The 18,255-nt window shown below is 42.9% G+C and overlaps 1 protein-coding gene across 4 annotated transcripts in view; it reads right to left on the reverse strand.

Annotated features, from left to right (window-relative positions):
* The window catches only part of LOC135907237 (nucleoprotein TPR-like), a 69,133-nt gene that overhangs the window by 22,823 nt on the left and 28,055 nt on the right, over positions 1–18,255 (reverse strand). For all 4 annotated transcript variants that reach the window (XM_065438916.2, XM_065438914.2, XM_065438917.2 and 1 more), the window contains 5 exons: positions 17,287–17,511; positions 15,382–15,527; positions 9,367–9,579; positions 6,656–6,805; positions 903–1,097 (listed from right to left, as the gene is read on the reverse strand). In XM_065438916.2, coding sequence (XP_065294988.1) covers positions 903–1,097; positions 6,656–6,805; positions 9,367–9,579; positions 15,382–15,527; positions 17,287–17,511 — 929 coding nt within the window. The remainder of the gene's footprint in view (positions 1–902; positions 1,098–6,655; positions 6,806–9,366; positions 9,580–15,381; positions 15,528–17,286; positions 17,512–18,255) is intronic.

Below are 18,255 nucleotides of genomic sequence, written 5' to 3' on the forward strand. Positions count from 1 at the left end.
CATAATCAACACAAAGGGATTAACTGACCTGAACACAAGATTGCTTTTCTTTAATTCTTTGTACAGTGAAACTGAAACCAAAGTGACCGACTTGGAGCTGCTGCTTATGTTACAAGCTCACATCAGATAGACAGCAGGCACTTATCAATAACATCAGTAAAATGTTAAAGATATGGTATAATATTCACAACCATGAAAGCAAACACACAAGTGAAATTAAGAATATTAATGCACATTACATCTTGCAGTCACATGGTAAGTGTTTTTTTCCATTGAACAACTATTATAAACATGTTGGCACCTCCAGTTATATAAAGCTTTCTGTAAAAACTGACAAGTTGTGCAACATTAAAAAGTGCATTTTTTATTTTTTAAAATCTAAAGCGCAAAGCACTACTTATATTTTGACTGGTACTACTGTACTGTCACAGTAGTACCGAAGATCTGTGAACTTGTAATTAGGAAAGAGAAAGTGATAGAAACCTATGAAAGGTTTGTGCAAAATGCTAACTTATTCCAGCAGCTTCTTATATTCAGAAGTGGCTGAAAGGTCAAAGTGCGGATGGTTAAGAAAAGTTGCACACACTCCTGCAAAAGCTGCCCATCGTTTTGCTTGCCCAATTTGCAAGGCGGGCTATCGGCATCGCTCTCACTTTTCAGTGCTGCTGGTGTTGGGACTTCTATTTTTTTTTTTTCAAAGATGGCTCAGATCTAGAAATTCTGCTTAGAAAACTTGCACTCGCTGCAGGTATAAGCACTTCCACAGATTAGCTTTTTGCTGCATTATAAAAAACTGGGTCCCTAAAAATCGGTTGTCGGTCTGTTTAAAGCAGAACTATGACCAGGTCGAAAATGTCACAGCAGTCAAGCTAGCCCCAAATGAGAACAAGGCAGCCACGTACTGTGTCCCGAAGCAGAGGAATGCGACTTGTGGTGACAGAGGAGGGTAGCTGCTCCTGCATGGAGCGCTTCAGTCTCTCGTTTTCACTTAGCAGCCGCTGCACTTGATGTTCGAGGGACCGCAGAGCAGCTTCCCTCTGCGACTCGTGGCTCAGTCGTGACTGCAACTCCTCATTCTCCTCCGTCAAGGACCGAACCTGCACACGATACATTCGGCTCACACTGAATCGCAAGACCCCTGCAGGGCTCCACTCTAGAAAGACCTTGTTGAAATGGGCAACACAGCTTGTAAATGTTCATTTTCATTGCAACAAAGTAATCCTACACAAAAGCATTTCTTGATTTTGTAAATTGTTGTTACAAAATTTAGAGACCTGGTGTGCTAGGCCCCATAGAAACTGTTGAAATGGCTGTTCTCTGCAGCACGGGCATGGCATATTCTGCCTGTTAAACTGCAGAAATTTATGCCTTGCAATACACATGCAATTTTTTTTTTAAATGCCACATGTGAAAAATTCTTGCTTCCAATCACAAGTGTGGTGGCACCATTTTCCTTAGAGCTTGAAAAACATTAAAAATGTGCATGACTCACCGGCTGGCCACGACACACAAAAGTACGATGTGTGGCCCAACGGTTGGTCATGAAATGAGGGCATCGGAAGTGCTGTCACAGTTGCGTTAAAGCATTAGATATCTGCTGTGGCTACACAGCTATTAAAGCTAAAGGAATGTCCTGCAAGCAGCACTATCTTAGCTCTACATGGAGTGCTAAAATGCAGCAGTGCATGCAAACCATGTGTCTGTTTCATCAGGTAATTTTATCTTACCGGATCTTATTTTAACTTATCTTATCAGCTTACTCCTTCCATAGCGTTCACAGTTCATAAAGCTAGGAATTAAAGTTGGAAAAGCTGAGTAGTGAGAAATGCCATAAAAGGAATTTAAATAAGTTGATATTACCCATTACATCACTTAATCTAACAAGTTCTGAGTTAAGCTGCATACAAGAATCACCACAGAGGAGCTTTGCAAAGTTACCTGCACATTGTGGCAAGGGTCAAGGGAGCAAGTTGCTACAGCAAAGAAGTCGGCAAGCAAACTTGTCACTGGAGGTGCACATTATGCAGAAACCTGTGTTGGGTCCTTCAAACAATGGAATTCTTGCTTACTTAAGGCTAAGTTCATCGCAATTGCACAACGGCCAAAAAGTAAAAGAAAACTGAGCTTTCCACTTGACTAGGCTTTTAATGTCAGACACTTGGCAAATGAAATATGATGTTCGCTGCCTGAACAGAAGGCTTAGTAAGAGCACTGTACAAAACACTCATACCCAGCACAATTTGATTTCTTTTTAATGCTGCACACTGTGAAGTTAGCTTTATACAATACATTCAATTTATTTGAGAGATTTAGTGTGTCCAGCATTCCACTAAACACAGGCAGGTTAAGCGAAATACCGGGTGAGCAGAAATGCCACCCGGTGGCTGCACCATGCAGACCATTGGTGTTTGAGCCCCCGCTCAGCTGCTATTCCACCTGATCTCCCTGCATTTAACAGAATACCAGGCACGCTAAAACTCTATTAATTCAAGCAGCCACTATGAGCACACAGTTACATGCCACTTAAAAACAAACATGGCAAAGCTTTAAATGCCTAATGCTACGTAGAGAAGCAAACCAAAAAAGATAAAGTAGAACATTATTGATACAAACATTATGGGACCATAAAAAAAAATTATGATCTGGGAAAATACAACATCCAATAATACTTCTGGCAGCACTACTGAGACAAAAAAATTAGTTCACACAAACACCTATTTGAGGTTGAATAGGAAGCCAACAAACTACAGTAATCCCTCGTTATAATTGGAGTCAGCGGGACGTCGAAAAAGTTCGTTATAAGCCGTAACTCAACATAAGCGACCACTCCATAAAAGCTGAAGCAGTTAAGCTTTATTTGCGCCAGAACTGCAAGGAAGTCAAAATGCAATGCATTCAGCGAAGCAAAACTTTATTCAGGTGCAAAAAAGGCAGTGAGCTTTGGCTGCTTCAAGTTCTTACCGGCCAGGAGCAATCTCTGCTCTAATTTGACCAAGCATTGCATGACGCTGTGGCCGCCGCCCACGCATTCAACTTTATTTCGCAGCAGGCATAGGTACTTCTGCGCCTGCACCATAGTTGGCACTTCACATGGCTTTTTGTCTGCCGGCTCTTTGCCCTCGTCGGTGCCACCAACAGTATCAATTAGTATTTCCGCATCCATCGCTGGGGCAACCACGGGAGCAGCACCGTTAACTAGAGCGAATGTCTTGAAGTTGCCTTCTACCTCTAGGCCAGCAATTTTATGAACAGCCTAGTGCAGATTGCTGCAAATCCAGCCATCGTCAGGCGCGGGAAAAGCCAGCATGTGCGAAGTAGTTGGCAACCTTCAAAGGTGCAAGTTCTTTCCATGAAAAGTTCAGCAAATGGATAGCACCAAGCAAATCAATGTTGTACCTCATGTTGGTGTCCCATGCTACGAGCACGCGCTGCAAAAGAGCCTTGTGGTACAGCTACTGGGTGGTCTCAAGTGATGCCCTGATCCATCTGTTGCAGTACCGCGGTTTTGTTTGCAGGCAAAAATTCCACAGCAATCGCCTTGAGGTTGTTGATATTCCCGTGGCTCGAACAATTGTCAATTATAAAAAGCACTTGCCGATTCTTTTCGTAGAACCATCTATCCAGAAGGTGCACATATTCTTCAAAAATAGCAGCAGTCATCCATGCTCGCTTGTTACTTCTGTAGATTCATTCCTTGGGAATAGCTGCATTTGGGAAGCACAGTGGCTTTTCTGCCTTCTGCAGTATCAACAAGGGAAGCTTGTCCTCACCTGCTGCTGTGGCATCAAACAGCACTGTGACACACTCCTTGCTCTGTTTTCCTCCGGATGAGGTTCCGCCAGTAATAGTGAACGTCTGATTCGGTAGCATCTTGTAGAAAAATGCAGCTTCAACTAGTTTGTAGATGTCCTTGTCTTGATATTTTTCAAGTAGAGCTTGGAGCCAATGCTGGCGCCATACGTCTACAGTGTCACGGTTCACGGTTGCGCTTTCGCCAACATTTCAAATCGCGATTCCTCTTTCTCTTCACAGAGAAGCTCTCTTCAAAGCCAGCCAGCACAGCTTTCTTGTTTTTCAATACAGTTGATAAAGTAGACAACGGTATGCCGAATTCCTTCGCGATGTCAGTTTTCTGCCGGCTGCCTTTTTCCACTTCTTTTATCAGCAGAACTTTCTGCTCCAAAGTCGGACATTTCCGCCCAAGACTGACAAAGCAATTTATCACTGTAGACCACAAAAGCACACGCGAGGCATGCCTAACAAAGCACTCCAAATAACACGCAATCACATGGCCTACAGCACAAATCCAAATGCACACGCCGTTGGTGCCAAAGTGACCAAATGCGGCAGGCAGCACAGAAGGTGAAAGCTTCAAAATGTCATCAGGTTATCTCATTTTCCTCGTCAGTGCGCGCTGGTTGCAATGGCAGGCTTGGCATCAGCTTCACGTGTAGCAGAAGAAAAGCCATCGGAGTTGTGGAGACCAAGAAGCAGGAACCGTGGAAGGGCACCTGTTGGTGGAAGATTGTGCTCGGGAGGGTAGACCGGAAGAGGGCAGCTTTAGAGGAGCAGCAACGTTGAAACTGGCAGCTAGGAGGTGAGGAGTTGACATCGAGGTGAGTGAGAGGAGTGACTGGAGTACAAATAGCTTGCAGACTGGAGAGTTAATGAGAAGGGGAAGGCAGTGGAAGCTTTTATAGGGGGGGTGTGGAGGTCATGGAGGACTACAAGAGTATCACACTGGAAAGCGCCACAAATGCTGTGGCTCGAGTCTGGGGTTGTGTTTGTTGTGCTCAAAAAATGATTAGCCACTCATTGTGGTACGCAGTGCAATCGTGAAGTGAAAACTGAATAGTGTTGCAGTCGGGGCTTTGCATGATCACTGGGCAAATTTTTTCCTGAGGTGTGCAGCCGTGAAGTTTGCAAAACAAGCGTTTTTCGGCGCACCATTGTCTACGACACTGTGATAATTCTACAGTTCGAGAGTCAGTGTTCACGCACCATCGCATCTGCACCATTGACAAATGTCTAGGAACAAAATTCAGTGACTACACCATGCATTTAGGCCGTTAAGCCAGATGGCGTGAATCGAGCATGACCGGCTCAAGAAAATCGCTGTGGAAACACCAGCTTGTGTTCACCCGTCATGTTGACAGCCTGACTCATCGTTGGCGACGCTCGGATTTTTCCTGTTGTCTACAAGTTATCAGTCAATTTGCGCAGTCAAAAGTGCAATGAAGCTAGGGGCGGTGCTTTATTGCGATGCAGGCCGATTATGGTGAGCGGCAAGCAAATTTCTAGACCGACTTCCCCAAAGTCGTTTTTATGATTTTTTTAACGTAGCTCCTTGCATCGAACATAGCACTTACAGTATAATCGGAGCGACACTCCTTTTATGCTTTTCAGCATGTTTCAGTGCAAGAAATGCTCTTTAGAGCGATAAAACATTGCTCATCGAGCGCACCCCATGGAATGGTATGGTGCAAGTCTGCCCGCGGCCTTTTGGCTACTTTTTGGCATTCATGGGACCCCGGTTTTCTGATATCGCAAGCATCAAGAAAGCTTTATTTTCCCGTGGATTCTATCACAAGGGACACCAGCGATGCGACTGCGACCGAGATTAATGCTTCGGGCGTGCTGCACCGTGAAATTTGACAGCTTCCATTCACTCCGCACTGAACAACTGGCAGCACACGACACTCGCTTGGTACTCATTACTAGGCAATAACTGGTGGTGGGTTTGGTACTTGTGTGGCCTGTTCTGTGCCTGCATGAGACTAATTCGTCTGTGGTATTGATTTGACCCTGCAAGCGCAAAAGGGTTGCCACCGGTCGGCGGCAGCGATGCCTTTGCTCGCCACTTCACTCTAGGCGGGTCAAGCTCTTCGTGCACTTCGAGTAATGCGGCTTAAAATGCATGCGGTTGGGTCAGAACCGGAAGAAATTTTGAATAAAGCGATATTTCGAGAAAAGAGATTTTGTTATAATGAGTGATTACTGGTTCGAAAACCCACTCAATAAAACTTGTTATTGCTGCCTGGTGGTTAGGGTGAACGTTAAGTGCTTATTGAAGTGGTCGTAGTGATGAATCACACTGATCATGCTTGGATTGAGTGTTTGAAGATAACAGCCTCCTTCTCAGCACTCAAAGCCCATTTTCACTTTTCTGGAATCCTTGTACATTGAAGCAACTGCGCTAAGTATCGAAGACCATGAAACAGCATCTGCAAGCATGGGTGTGAACAACCCCTTCTGCCTTTGTCCACCCATTCTTGGTTTTTGACATTGTGAGTCGTATTGAGATCAGTGACTGGCAACTATGTGAACTAGGTGATCCTTCTGCGCTGCATGCCACGTTCTGTGAAGTGACCGTGTTCAGCGGTGACGTGCAGGGGTCAATAGGTGCCACAGATGGACAATAGCATGGCAGCGGTACATTGTCTCAGTTTCTGTATTTAACTGGGAAGAGAAACATAACAAATGGCGAGACAACACACATGCTAACATGTATTTAATCAGGAAAGCTAAATGGGACTGGTGCTTCAAAGCACAAGGTCCCAGAAAATTTACTAATTTACCAAGCAGGAATATATCAATGAGGTTCCACTGTATAAACAAGAGCATACAAACAATTTCAGTCATAATTCATTCAAACCTTCATTTCTAGCTGCTGTTGAACAAGGATGTCATCAGTTTCCTCTTCCTCAAGTCGGGCCTTCAGCTGCTCGTTTTCCCGCTCCAATTTGCGAGCCTGTTCTCGGGACAGACGTTCACTGTACTTCACCTGATTGAATGTCTTCATCAGCTGCAGAAGGAAACACAAATAAACATACCCGAGTGCATCTCTTACACAGGGTGGTTAAGAGGACAAGGAAGACCCAAACCGGGAAATCAACATGATCTATAATATAGATCACACAGGCTTATTACCTCCAACTATACTCTCAAGACAACAGCATGGATTAGAAAACAGGCAGATGTAGCTTATGCTCTGGTTAAGACTAATTGCACATTCATCCAGAGCGGTCTGACTGTGCTACAAAAGTCGTTAAAAGCAGCCTTAACCCTGTACATATCACAATAGTAAGTGTGTGTAGTAGAGGTAAGGTGGCTTTACATTTTAATTGCAGTTTGATTATGCTTTCACTAAAGCTTAGTTTCTGCCTTGTGCAACATTTGTAGTGCTGCTGGAGTGCTCTAGAGCAACCAATGGAATATGCCATAAGAGAAATAGGTGGAGTGGGCCAGGCCATGCAGTGCATACATCAGATTAACTGTGGTCTATTAGAGTAATGAAATGGGCGCCAATTAAAGTGATATGCTGCCAAGATGGAAGATGACTAGGTGGCATGATGAGATTAAGAAATTCGCACACATAGGATAGTCTTGGATGACACAACAGAGGGCCAACTGAAATCTACTATGACAGGCCTGCATCCTGTTGTGTATGTGAAAGAGGATGACAATTACGGTGAATGATATAACTGTGGCAAATCAGTTCTAAAGAAACTCACAAGGTGGAGGAAGGTTCATGAAAGAAAAGATTGTCTACCATCCAAATACAGAACAAAGCTACAAAGGAAACCCATACAGGTTTCACAGAAAGAAAGCTTCCCAGTTTAAGAAAAAGTTGCCCTGGTCTAGGGACCAAACCTGGGATCAGGGCAGTCAGTCTACCATCCGAGCTAACCAAAAGGCTAGCAGATACGGCATTAAGGCGAATTAATTGACAACTTGAAGCGCAAAAACTCTGAATATGGCAAATCAGTTCTGCGGAAGCTTGAAGAACTGACCAACCTGGCTGTACCTCCATACTACAGTCGGGTGGATAATAATTTTCCCTTCCACAATATAAGCGTGTGCTTCCCACTGTTTACAGCAGGTCATCATTGTGCTTTTTCTGGACTGAAAAAATAACAGCCAGAACTCGAGACTGCCTCACTACTGTTACAGTAGTACTTATTTCAATGCATATCAAGCTAATGAAATTCAACTGATTAATTAAAAACGGTTTTGAAACCTTGAAGAAATACTCACGACAGTTTGATGGCCCTGGCTGACAGCTCATCATTGACAAAACAAAGTGCCCACACACTTATATGTGAAAACAAAACTACACTCTGCCATATATTTGGTGGGTGCTACCAAACATGTCATGGCAAATCATGCTGCTTGTGGCACTGAGGGACGTGGACATGCGTAACTATCATCAAGGATAAGTCAAGAATGTGGGAGAGGTCTTTCCCTAAAAAGTTGGAAAAAGCAGTTCTTTCACAGATGCCACCAGCAGAAAGAAAATCCCTAGCTTTTCAACAAGAATAGGCACACGCAAACAGCTAAGACCTCCAAATGTGGGGATGAAGACAGTTCCCCACACAAAGTCACCTGGAAAGAAAATTGGAAGGATTTCACAGGCCTTGTGCACAATGTACACCTTTGCCAACACCCTCTGACCACCTATTTTGTGGGTGCAGATGAGGAAAGGCTGAGTGGACCAATGGATCCCTCCTCAGACCTATCACTCGCGGCTGATGCACAGAAAGCTCTCTCAGTAGGGCAAGGGTTTTCATAGCAACGAAGCATCCAAGAAACATCAAGGCAAGGACATAGATACAAAACATAAGCAAGGAGAGGGAGTCTATTTATAAACACAAGATGATTTCCTGGCATGCACATAGATAGCCTCTTTGAGGGACACTTGCCACTGCTCTCTGGAACTGTCACTGATTATAGCAAAAATAAAGAAGACAGCCAAAATGAAGAATGTTTTGTTTTATACATCTTGCTAGCCCTGCTAGCTAGCAAACTCGGCAAAAGCAGTGACGGAGTTTTCGTACATAACATGCTTAAGAAAAATCCAGGCTAACAGAGATGTTGAAGGAATGCTACAGCTGCACGCAAAAAGGCAGTTAGTAGATTTTTATCTGTCAAGCAAACAACACTGCACTGTATAAGACATGGCGCACACTTCCCTTGGACCTCAGTGCAACCTGTCGCTTACATTTCTGCTACCTGCATATTGTTGACAATCCATGTGCTTACAGCCTCTACCAATGACCAAATTCTCCTCATTACACCTGCATCAAATGGTAAGAGTGAAAATATTTTAATACAGAGCAGGGGAGAGTTATGCCTTATTTGGCAATTAATTATACTAGTATGACAATCTCTCTCCACTTCTTGCATTGAAATCACTCTCTCAGATTAAATAATATAACAAATTTTTACATGATGTTTTTAAATCTCCAAATTTTGATGCCTCAGATTTTACTAAACCACAATGTTATGTATGTGTAGATGAAGTAACATGATGTGCTACATGCTGCCAGTAAAGACCATCACACCATTAAAGAAAAACCTGCAAACCTGCAAATGCTGCATTTGGTTAAGGATGAGGTCCAGCTTCAGTTTGTGCAGGTCGTCAGGTGAGTCAGCAGAGCAGTCTCCACCCGAGTCCACTCGGGGATCGTGCATGACTGCATTGCGTTGAGAGTGCTCGAGCAGCTCCTTGAGCCCCTTGTTCTCAGAAAAAAGCTGCTCAAATTTCCTCTTCCAGTATTCAGCATCCTGGTAGCACACCTAATAGCAGATGCCAAGCTCAGTCTGAACATGATGCAAAATTTGTCAAGACATTGCAGTAGACATTTGTTAATTCGACTTTGGATAATTCGATTTTTTGGTTCATACAATCCTCGCTGGCGCCCATGCATTTCTAAGAGTCCAAACTCTTGTTATTTCTACCCTAAAATTGGCCTTCACTGGATAATCCAAACTTGACCAGTCATTATGCACTTGCCAACCCCTACAGTGTCTGTCTTGGCAGAGCTTAGGGAACAGTGACTGGGTCGAACACATGTCATTTCCCGTTGAAAAGATCAATTCTTGGCCTGCTCTAGGAATATTTCCAAGCAATAACACTAACCCAGTATGTCCAATTATTCTATTTACCCCATTCTAATGCACGCCTTCTTTTTTCTCAAAAAAAAAAATTAGACCAGTATCAGCTTTCACAACGTTCATATGGTGTGTCGCTTAACACAACTGTATTGCGGTGAAGTCGACTTTAATAACTGGGCAGCTAAGCAGACTGGAATATCAGTTGCCACTGTGCAACACATATCAGTTGCCCCTGTGCATTTTTCTTGCTAAAAAATCGGGTGCGCACTAAGATTTCCACTTTGTTTAGATTTAATGTTATCTCTATGTTAGTTTTCTACATTGGACACAGAGAAAGTGGGTATGCATTTGATTCGGGGGCGTGTTAAAATCTGGCAAATACTGCCAAATGAATCAGCGGTCTGTTTTGACATTTTTTCTGCATTTTTATTAATTCGACCCGCCAGATAATTCAATCAATTTCATCGCTCCCCTCAGGGCTGAATTAAGGGAAGTCGACTGTACTGGAGTATTCACACCCCCTATGGAAAGCATTCCACTGTTCTGTAAACATTGAGAAAGTAGCACACTTTGGTGCAGTTGGCACAAATGGCACTTGAGTGGGCACAGCCAAGTAGAATTGTAGAAAATGGTGCAAATGATGCAGATGGACCCACCATTGCATTTCTATATACTTTTTCATAGTCCTAATTTTTTAAAATCCAGATACTTTCTTTTTTCCATACTGCAAGTTATAAAGGCGCTCTTCGGTAACCTATATTTCAACCATTTCAACAAACAGCAATAATATGCAGCCTGGATCATTTCTAGAGTCTTACAGCTCTGGCATTGTATCTTAAAAAAAGGAAAGAACCGAGCAAGCTAAAGTACAAAGGTGCGCAACCAAAGCTGCCAGTAGGTGCAGAAGACTGCTATCTTGCAATCTTTGTCAGTTTTCTAGATACAGGACACACGATATCATGCCCCAGGCAGTCTACTACACAATGCATTACAGAGAGTCCATGCCACTTAGCCACTACTATGTTTGTGTATATGGTTGGCCCAAGTTCCATGAAACTGGCCAAAATCAAGCCCTCCACCATCTCGCAATGCCTCATACATAACCCTGGCAGATTATAATGACTGCTACCTACAAAGTTCGTCTCCAATGCTAGCCCGATTTTCTTTAAATTATTTTTACAGGTGTTCTAACACTTATCAAACCCACATATTCCTCATTATTTGCACAGTACATTATGTAATGAGTGCTCACAGTGAGAACTCCTTCAACTGAGTGGCAGCTTGAGTCAGCTGATGCATGCACAGCTGACAAACGAAACAGCATGTAGAGCAGCCTGCTGTGTGCACTGCTACAGTAATGAAGTGAACTGAGAATTTCTTCATTGACAGGAAGTCTCATGACATTATTCTAACAAGACAAGATCTTGTGAATACCGCACTTTCCGGATTATAAGTTGTCTCGCACACCTCATTTTCCAAGGGTTTTGAAGAAAAAATTGCTGTACAAGTCGTGGCAGTATATAAGGCGTTCTATGCTATTTAGCGCTGCTGCGATTTCTGAAGGCTACCGGACTGAGTGACCCTCTGCGACATAGAGCAAAGAACTGTTATATGTCGACAATATCAACAGAACTTTCTCTATTAATCTCTCTCTCTCATCAACGTAGCTAACCAGGCACAGTCTCGATTCATCTCCTTGCCTTTCATTTATACTTTTCCTCTCTCCAACTCAGTCGACAAGATACAAGACAAGACAAGACGCATGTACACTTATTGCGAAATGCTGAACTTGCCTATTTCAATGCACTAGATTGCGGTAAACAATATGTTTGAGCCACAAATTCTAGTAGGAAGAAATATTCCACCAACATAACTCTTAGTTCAAGTAAACCACATTGCACTTCACTTGAAAGACATGGAATGCCTCCTCCTCTGACGCACTGTAAAAAACTTCAGCCACATCATTTGGCAGCATTGCTGGGTAAAGTGAGGTCCGCACTAGTAGGAAAAATGTGCGCGGCATGCCACAGCTGGCAGAAAGTGCCAGCATTGGCACGGCCATATTTGCGGCCATCTTTGCCGTCGCAGCAAGCACGTGACAGAATTCGCTCTCAGTTGGAATCGCTGCGGCTGTGATAAGCCACACATGTACGATAGTTCCACATGTCTTTTTACATGCATTAATAAATTAGCCACTACTCATTGGTCTCCTCGATTGGCGATGAGTGGCATGCCACAAAAGAAAGCTCTGACACTCATTCGCTCCAAGGCAAAAAAATGTTGCTGCATGCCTGTTTTCATGACATGCCTTCTACCGCTTGCAGCATGCTACACAAATTTTTCCCACTAGTGTGGATGCACCTTAACTGTCGTCAGCCCTTAGATAACATTTACGCAGCACTGTAAGCACGTCGCTGGCATTGGCTTACGACGTGGTGTGCTCAGCGCAAACACAACAAGCTTGAACCAGCCTGAATAAACGCATACAACAAGCAAAACAGCAACCGGAAACCAGAAGCACTGCAACAGCTAGCACAGGCAAATGATGATGAGATAACCAAGTGGTGCTCTTTGTAATGGGTATATATCTCGTGCCACGACGTTACAGTAAGAAACCGTGGCACCCTTTCCCTATTCATTGCGTCAATGCATTGGGTTTAATCATTTCTTTGGGAAAAACTAAACTATAATGGGAAACTATAGCCTGACTCGCAATCATAGATATCCTACTGGTGGTGGTGCTGTGTATAGTGTGAGCCCTAGGAGCTAGCATCTGTAAGAATGGTCGCGCCACTGCTAATACAAGAGGCAAATTTCTTTCACGATGCTGCCACGCACCATCTTGCACTTGAAAAAACAAACAAATAAATAACACTAACTAAATAAATATACAAGCAAGAAGAAAGAAATAAGAATGCACATACTGATTGTGAGATCATGCATGGTTTTATGCATATAAGTCGCACCATTGTAAAGACAAACCGTTGAAAATTCTGGTAAAGAACGCTACTTTTAACTTGGAAAATATTGTAACTGTTTGTTTTAAATACCTGCGAAAAGATGGCACAACCCACTCTTGTCAAATGGTCTTTATGAATAAGTGTACAAAAGACGACACCACATATCATCAACTGATTAATGTTGTGCCCACACACATAATGCAGACATTTGTCTATAGACCATTGGCAGCACTCCTGTTCCAACTTACTTGAGCCCAGAATCTGATAATCCCAGACGCGATTATCATTAGCAGTGGGGCATAGTATCCAGCACCGACTGTTTGGCACGCCCTTCAGAAAATTGTTGGCAGGGAATTGGCTGCATGCTGCCTGCAACACTGCCATTATTGGTTCCCAGTCAAATTGGTTGCAGGCATTTATACCTAGCTCTGATTCACGGTCCCTACACCCAAATTTACCTTAACAACCAGCTACGCCTTCTAACTTATGAATGCCCGCAGAGACCAAAGACACTCTGCTACCTACTTTTCACAGCATGTGAAAGGATGAGAAGTGAGAAGAAAAATTGATTATTGTACTATTAGAATTAAAAGGCTACTACACACCAATAGAAGTCCACTTATTCTGCGAGTTCTGACATTACATCATTGTCATGTATCTGGAGAAAGAGGTGCGACTATGCATGCCTGGCCATGCTCCTGGCACCACGAGCACAGCAGAAAACAGTGAAAAACAAAGAAAAATATTTAAGAATATGTACACATCTATACACACAATACACACATATACATTTGTGTGTGTGTGTGTGTGTGTGTGTGTGTGTGTGTGTGTGTGTGTGTGTGTGTGCGCGTGTGTGTGCGCGCGCGCATATATATATATATATATATATACGGTATTTACTTGCATAATGATTGCACTTATTTGTAAAAAAAAAATTGACGCAAATTCAGGGGTGCGCTCATTGTGCGGGTTAAATTTTCCATTGAAAGAATTTTTTTTTCATCCCGCATTCGGTGCGGGATGACAACAGGTCAACAGACAGGTGGCTGCCACTGTAACAGTGTGGGACACCAAAACAAATATGGCGGCCAGCGGAGCAAGCCGAACGCTATTTTTGCTCTTTTCATGAGCACATTGCGTGCATTGAAACAGTTTCTTCCGTGTCAGTAATGAATAATATCGTTAATATCGGCAAGTTTGCGACAATAACGTAGCCATGTCCGCTTTGAGGGGACAGAAACAGAGATGGACGCACGTAGCTGCCAATGACATAGAAACACATGGCGGGCATGCTGCGGAAACTGCGGCATTTGTCTTCACTACTATCCTAATATGGCACATTTCCGCTAAGAAAGGGCGAAAATCTTAGCTGTGTTACTAGCGTCGGCATATGAATAGGGTACACCTTTAACGTATCAGTGTAAACGTGGCCGCTGTATTTACCGCTCGCAGTTTGTTGCGTACCCACGAGCGCAGACGAGAAGAACCGAAAGGCGCCTTTTTTTGCTGTTGTTGACCACAACCATTACGAAGCCTACAAGTAATAAAGCCAACGCAGGTTTGGTTGTAGCTTTTTTTTCATGGAAGTGTGGAAAGTGATGAAAGGAATGAAATGGGGCACCTACTTAAATTAAGAATGTCTGGTGCATGCAGACTGCTTAGTATGTCTTCAAGAGTCGTTCGTGTAGCATTTGACAGCATTCGACAGATGGTAAGTGCGATCATCATTAGTTAGACTTGGCACACGAAATATCGGTGCGACAAGTTTGGGGTGCAATCATTACACGATCAGTATGCGAGTAAGTACGGTATATATATATATATTAATGGCAATATTACACATACAATAAATTATTACAGCACAATAAGTATAAAAAATGCTAATAAAGAAATAAAAGAACAATAAATGAAAGATACAATAGATATAGAAAGGGTAAAGCAAAATGAAAACAAAGAGGTCTTGAAGTATATGAAATTGCATATGAGTCGACCAGCAGTGAAAGCAATTAGAAAACAGAATTGCCAAGAAAATACAGTTTCGATTTCTTTTGAATATTTAAAGAGTTGAAGAATGTTGCTTAGTATCAAATAAAGCCTGCTCATCATTAAGTAAATTAGGAATCCACCACTGTAATAGCTGATTGCTGTAGTTGGTTCTCGTTTTTGTCTTCGTAATGTTCCTAGCTCTTAAGGTGTAATTAGTTTTGTAATTGGTCCATTCAGAAAAGAAATTCTCATGATTACTTATGAATTCTAAAAATGCTTTTTTGTATATCTTTTGCTGGTATTCCAGATGTCGAATAAATTGCCGTAAACATTTTAAAATGTTTGGGCCACAAATTTTAGCAGAAAGAAATATTTCACCAACACAACTCTTAGGTGTAATTTACTCCCTCTCAATTTCCCCAATGCATAAATATTCTAAAATCTACAGCAAGTTATGAAAGTTGCAGATGATATCAGCCCACAAAACCATTGCCAGGTCACACGACATCAGGGACGCAGTCAAATTGGTTCCACTCACTTGTGTGTTCAGGAAGGGAGAGTCCTTCAGAGGCGTCTCCTTATTTTGCTGATGCATGCAGTTCACAAGCTCTTCCTGAAGTGCCTCCAGTTGCTGCACTTGGCCTTGAGACAATTCGTGCTGCTGAAGGGACGGGTCTGACCCACCTTCAAACAAAGCCAAATATGTCTGCTGTGGACACAAACAGTGATGCACATTCTTGCGTTCCCTTCACTGGTATAATTACTACTCAACGTTTTACCTGATTATGTTATAAATGTTACAGGGATGAGGAATGTTTACAATTACTTGCAAAGTAAATACCAGAAAGACCTGTGATGGATACAAAGTTCAAGCCTGTCTCTGGCCACTTTGTCAATGACATCATCATCCAACCAGCAGCCTCAGTCCCTCTACTGCCTCACAGCAATATGAAAGATTTAGATTTTGCATCTACCACTACAGCCATGCAGTCACATTTAACACTTGCATCTTAAAGGGACACTAAATTAAATGCTAAGTTGGCGTAGGCTGCTTAAACACCATTAAGGAAGCCCCGCAACGTTTGTTTCATGCCAAGAAAAGACTTAGTTTATGAGAAAACTGCATCTGAAGGGTCTGAATATTTTTTTCGAAATTCAAATCTCCTGCCACACAGCCGGGGGAGTGGTCATGTTGCCCATGCCATCACCACCCTTTGCTGCCGTTGGCGAGTAACATGGCGCCTGACAGATAGCGGTACCAAGCCAAGACAGAGCGGTGGATTCGCCACTGCAGCTGCTTTTTAGTCGAGTGGTGTAGACCGTTCGGGCATCCCGTGACATCTCATGGAAGTTAAATTCTCTGCTACTTGCAGTTTGCGCGAGTGTCGCGAGCCAACAAAACCCGCACAGCACTACACGATAACGAAACAACTGAAATGTGAAAGCGCTGGCGGTGCAGAGTCGAGCGGAAGGGAAAGCTTTCAACCGCCCGTGTTACTGTCAGCTTTTTCAACCAGTTACTTTTTTTTTTAATGAAATAGAACTGGACAAGCAGCATTTTGTTTCGTCTCACAATACAATACAAGGATGTTTCTTGCAACGGGTGGTTGAGTACTAGTGACAGAATTTAACTGAGGAGTGCTTTCGTCATTGGGCAAGTACTTGAATGTCTCGGGGGAGTCTCTATTCATGTCCTGCATTTGCTTTGATTTCTCGATTATTAAGGCTCTGTTCACGATAATTGGTGCCTTAGTGATTCTCGAGCACTACTCTATCACTTTAGCTTGGCTTAATATTTGCCTTTAGTGTCCCTTTAACATTTCTAAGTTCTACACAGCAGTGGCAGATGCGTCTTATGAACAAAGATGAATTTAGAGTAGTCTGTGCTGTTTGATAGGAATGTGATCAAGTAACATATCAGAAAGCAAGTGTTTCCACTTTGCTTTAGCAAATGTGTTCTATGATACTTGTAACATGGCTCTTTGTCACATTACATTTCAAGCTAAATGTGTCACAGAAAACATTAAAACCATTAATGTAATTATTCATAATAACCTTCAAATACATGCACTGTTTAATCAATGTTTCTAGCAACATTTTATAATTTGCTTCAACATTTTAAATTTATGCTTCACTGTTCTAAACATGCACACACAATGCAAGCATGCATGCCACAAAGAACACTCACACATGAACATACACATATACACATTTTTTATCTGATGCTTCTGAAGAACTATTCTCAATCACTTTTGGGCATACTTCTACTTTTGTGCAATATGACATCCAATCCAATGTTTCATGGGAGCAAGAGGCGTACTAGCTGCTGGCTTAATCAATCAGTATAAATACAGATAGTCACACACCCGTAAGTGATCAACCCAGCCCCTCATCCCGACAGTGCAACAAGCAAGCAAATAAATTACGATCAATTTTTGCGTACCAAGGTAGTGGCCAACACCAAATGCGACAGCAGCAACTGCCACAAGAGCAGCCACAGTTGTTAGAGCCCAGTTTAGGCGAGTATTCGGCACATGCTTGTAACGGCGCATTCCAGGCTGCATCTCCAATCCTGGTGGCAAAGACACATCAGATGCCACCGATGCTGCATCTATGCAATCCAAGCCAGATGGCACCTCCTGGTTGCCGTAGGAGCTTGCAGTACCAGCTGCATACAAAAATGCCATGACCTCATAGGAGGCACCAAAACAGTCATGGGCTAAGAATTACCTGAAGACAACAGGTGCAGGCTGTGATGGCCTTACATCCTTCACTTAATGTACAAGGGCGAATCTGAAAGCCTTTGCCCCTATATTTTATTAGTCAAAATAACGTACACACAGGTATTTACAAATATATGTACCGTTCTACAGACCTAACACTATTTTTCCACATAGTCCACAGACTGGTTCAGACATTTTTCCATTGCAGCACTAAATCTGAGATGAAATGTTGTCGTCAGTCAATGATGCACACGGCGTCCCCATACGCTCATTGTCATGTAAGTCTTCACGGCCATTTGTGAACTCGCAACACCACCACCTCACACTTCTCAAAGTGAGACACCTTTCCTCATACGTGGGCTGCATTTCCCTGTGGATTTCTATGGGCGTTCATCCTTTGCTCCATAGAAAAAGAATCACACTTCGTTGCTCATATGCCATGGACGTGTGAAGCACAACTGCCATCTTCAACAAGTGACAGCAGCGCCGTGCCACGGAGCTACCAGCAGACAAGGCCAGGCCAGTCCAAGAAAGGTCCACTTCTGGGAATGAATATGTTGACTTCGCATTTACAGCCCCACCTCCAAAAAAAAGGGGGGAAGGGGCAAAGATTTTCTGATTCACACTCATAATACTATTGGCCAAGATTGTGCTCTTACATCCGTGTGCAAATGAGAAATACACATGGC

The sequence above is a fragment of the Dermacentor albipictus genome, chromosome 1 (genome assembly GCF_038994185.2).
Source record: "Dermacentor albipictus isolate Rhodes 1998 colony chromosome 1, USDA_Dalb.pri_finalv2, whole genome shotgun sequence".
In the NCBI taxonomy this organism is placed as follows: Eukaryota; Metazoa; Arthropoda; class Arachnida; order Ixodida; family Ixodidae; genus Dermacentor; species Dermacentor albipictus.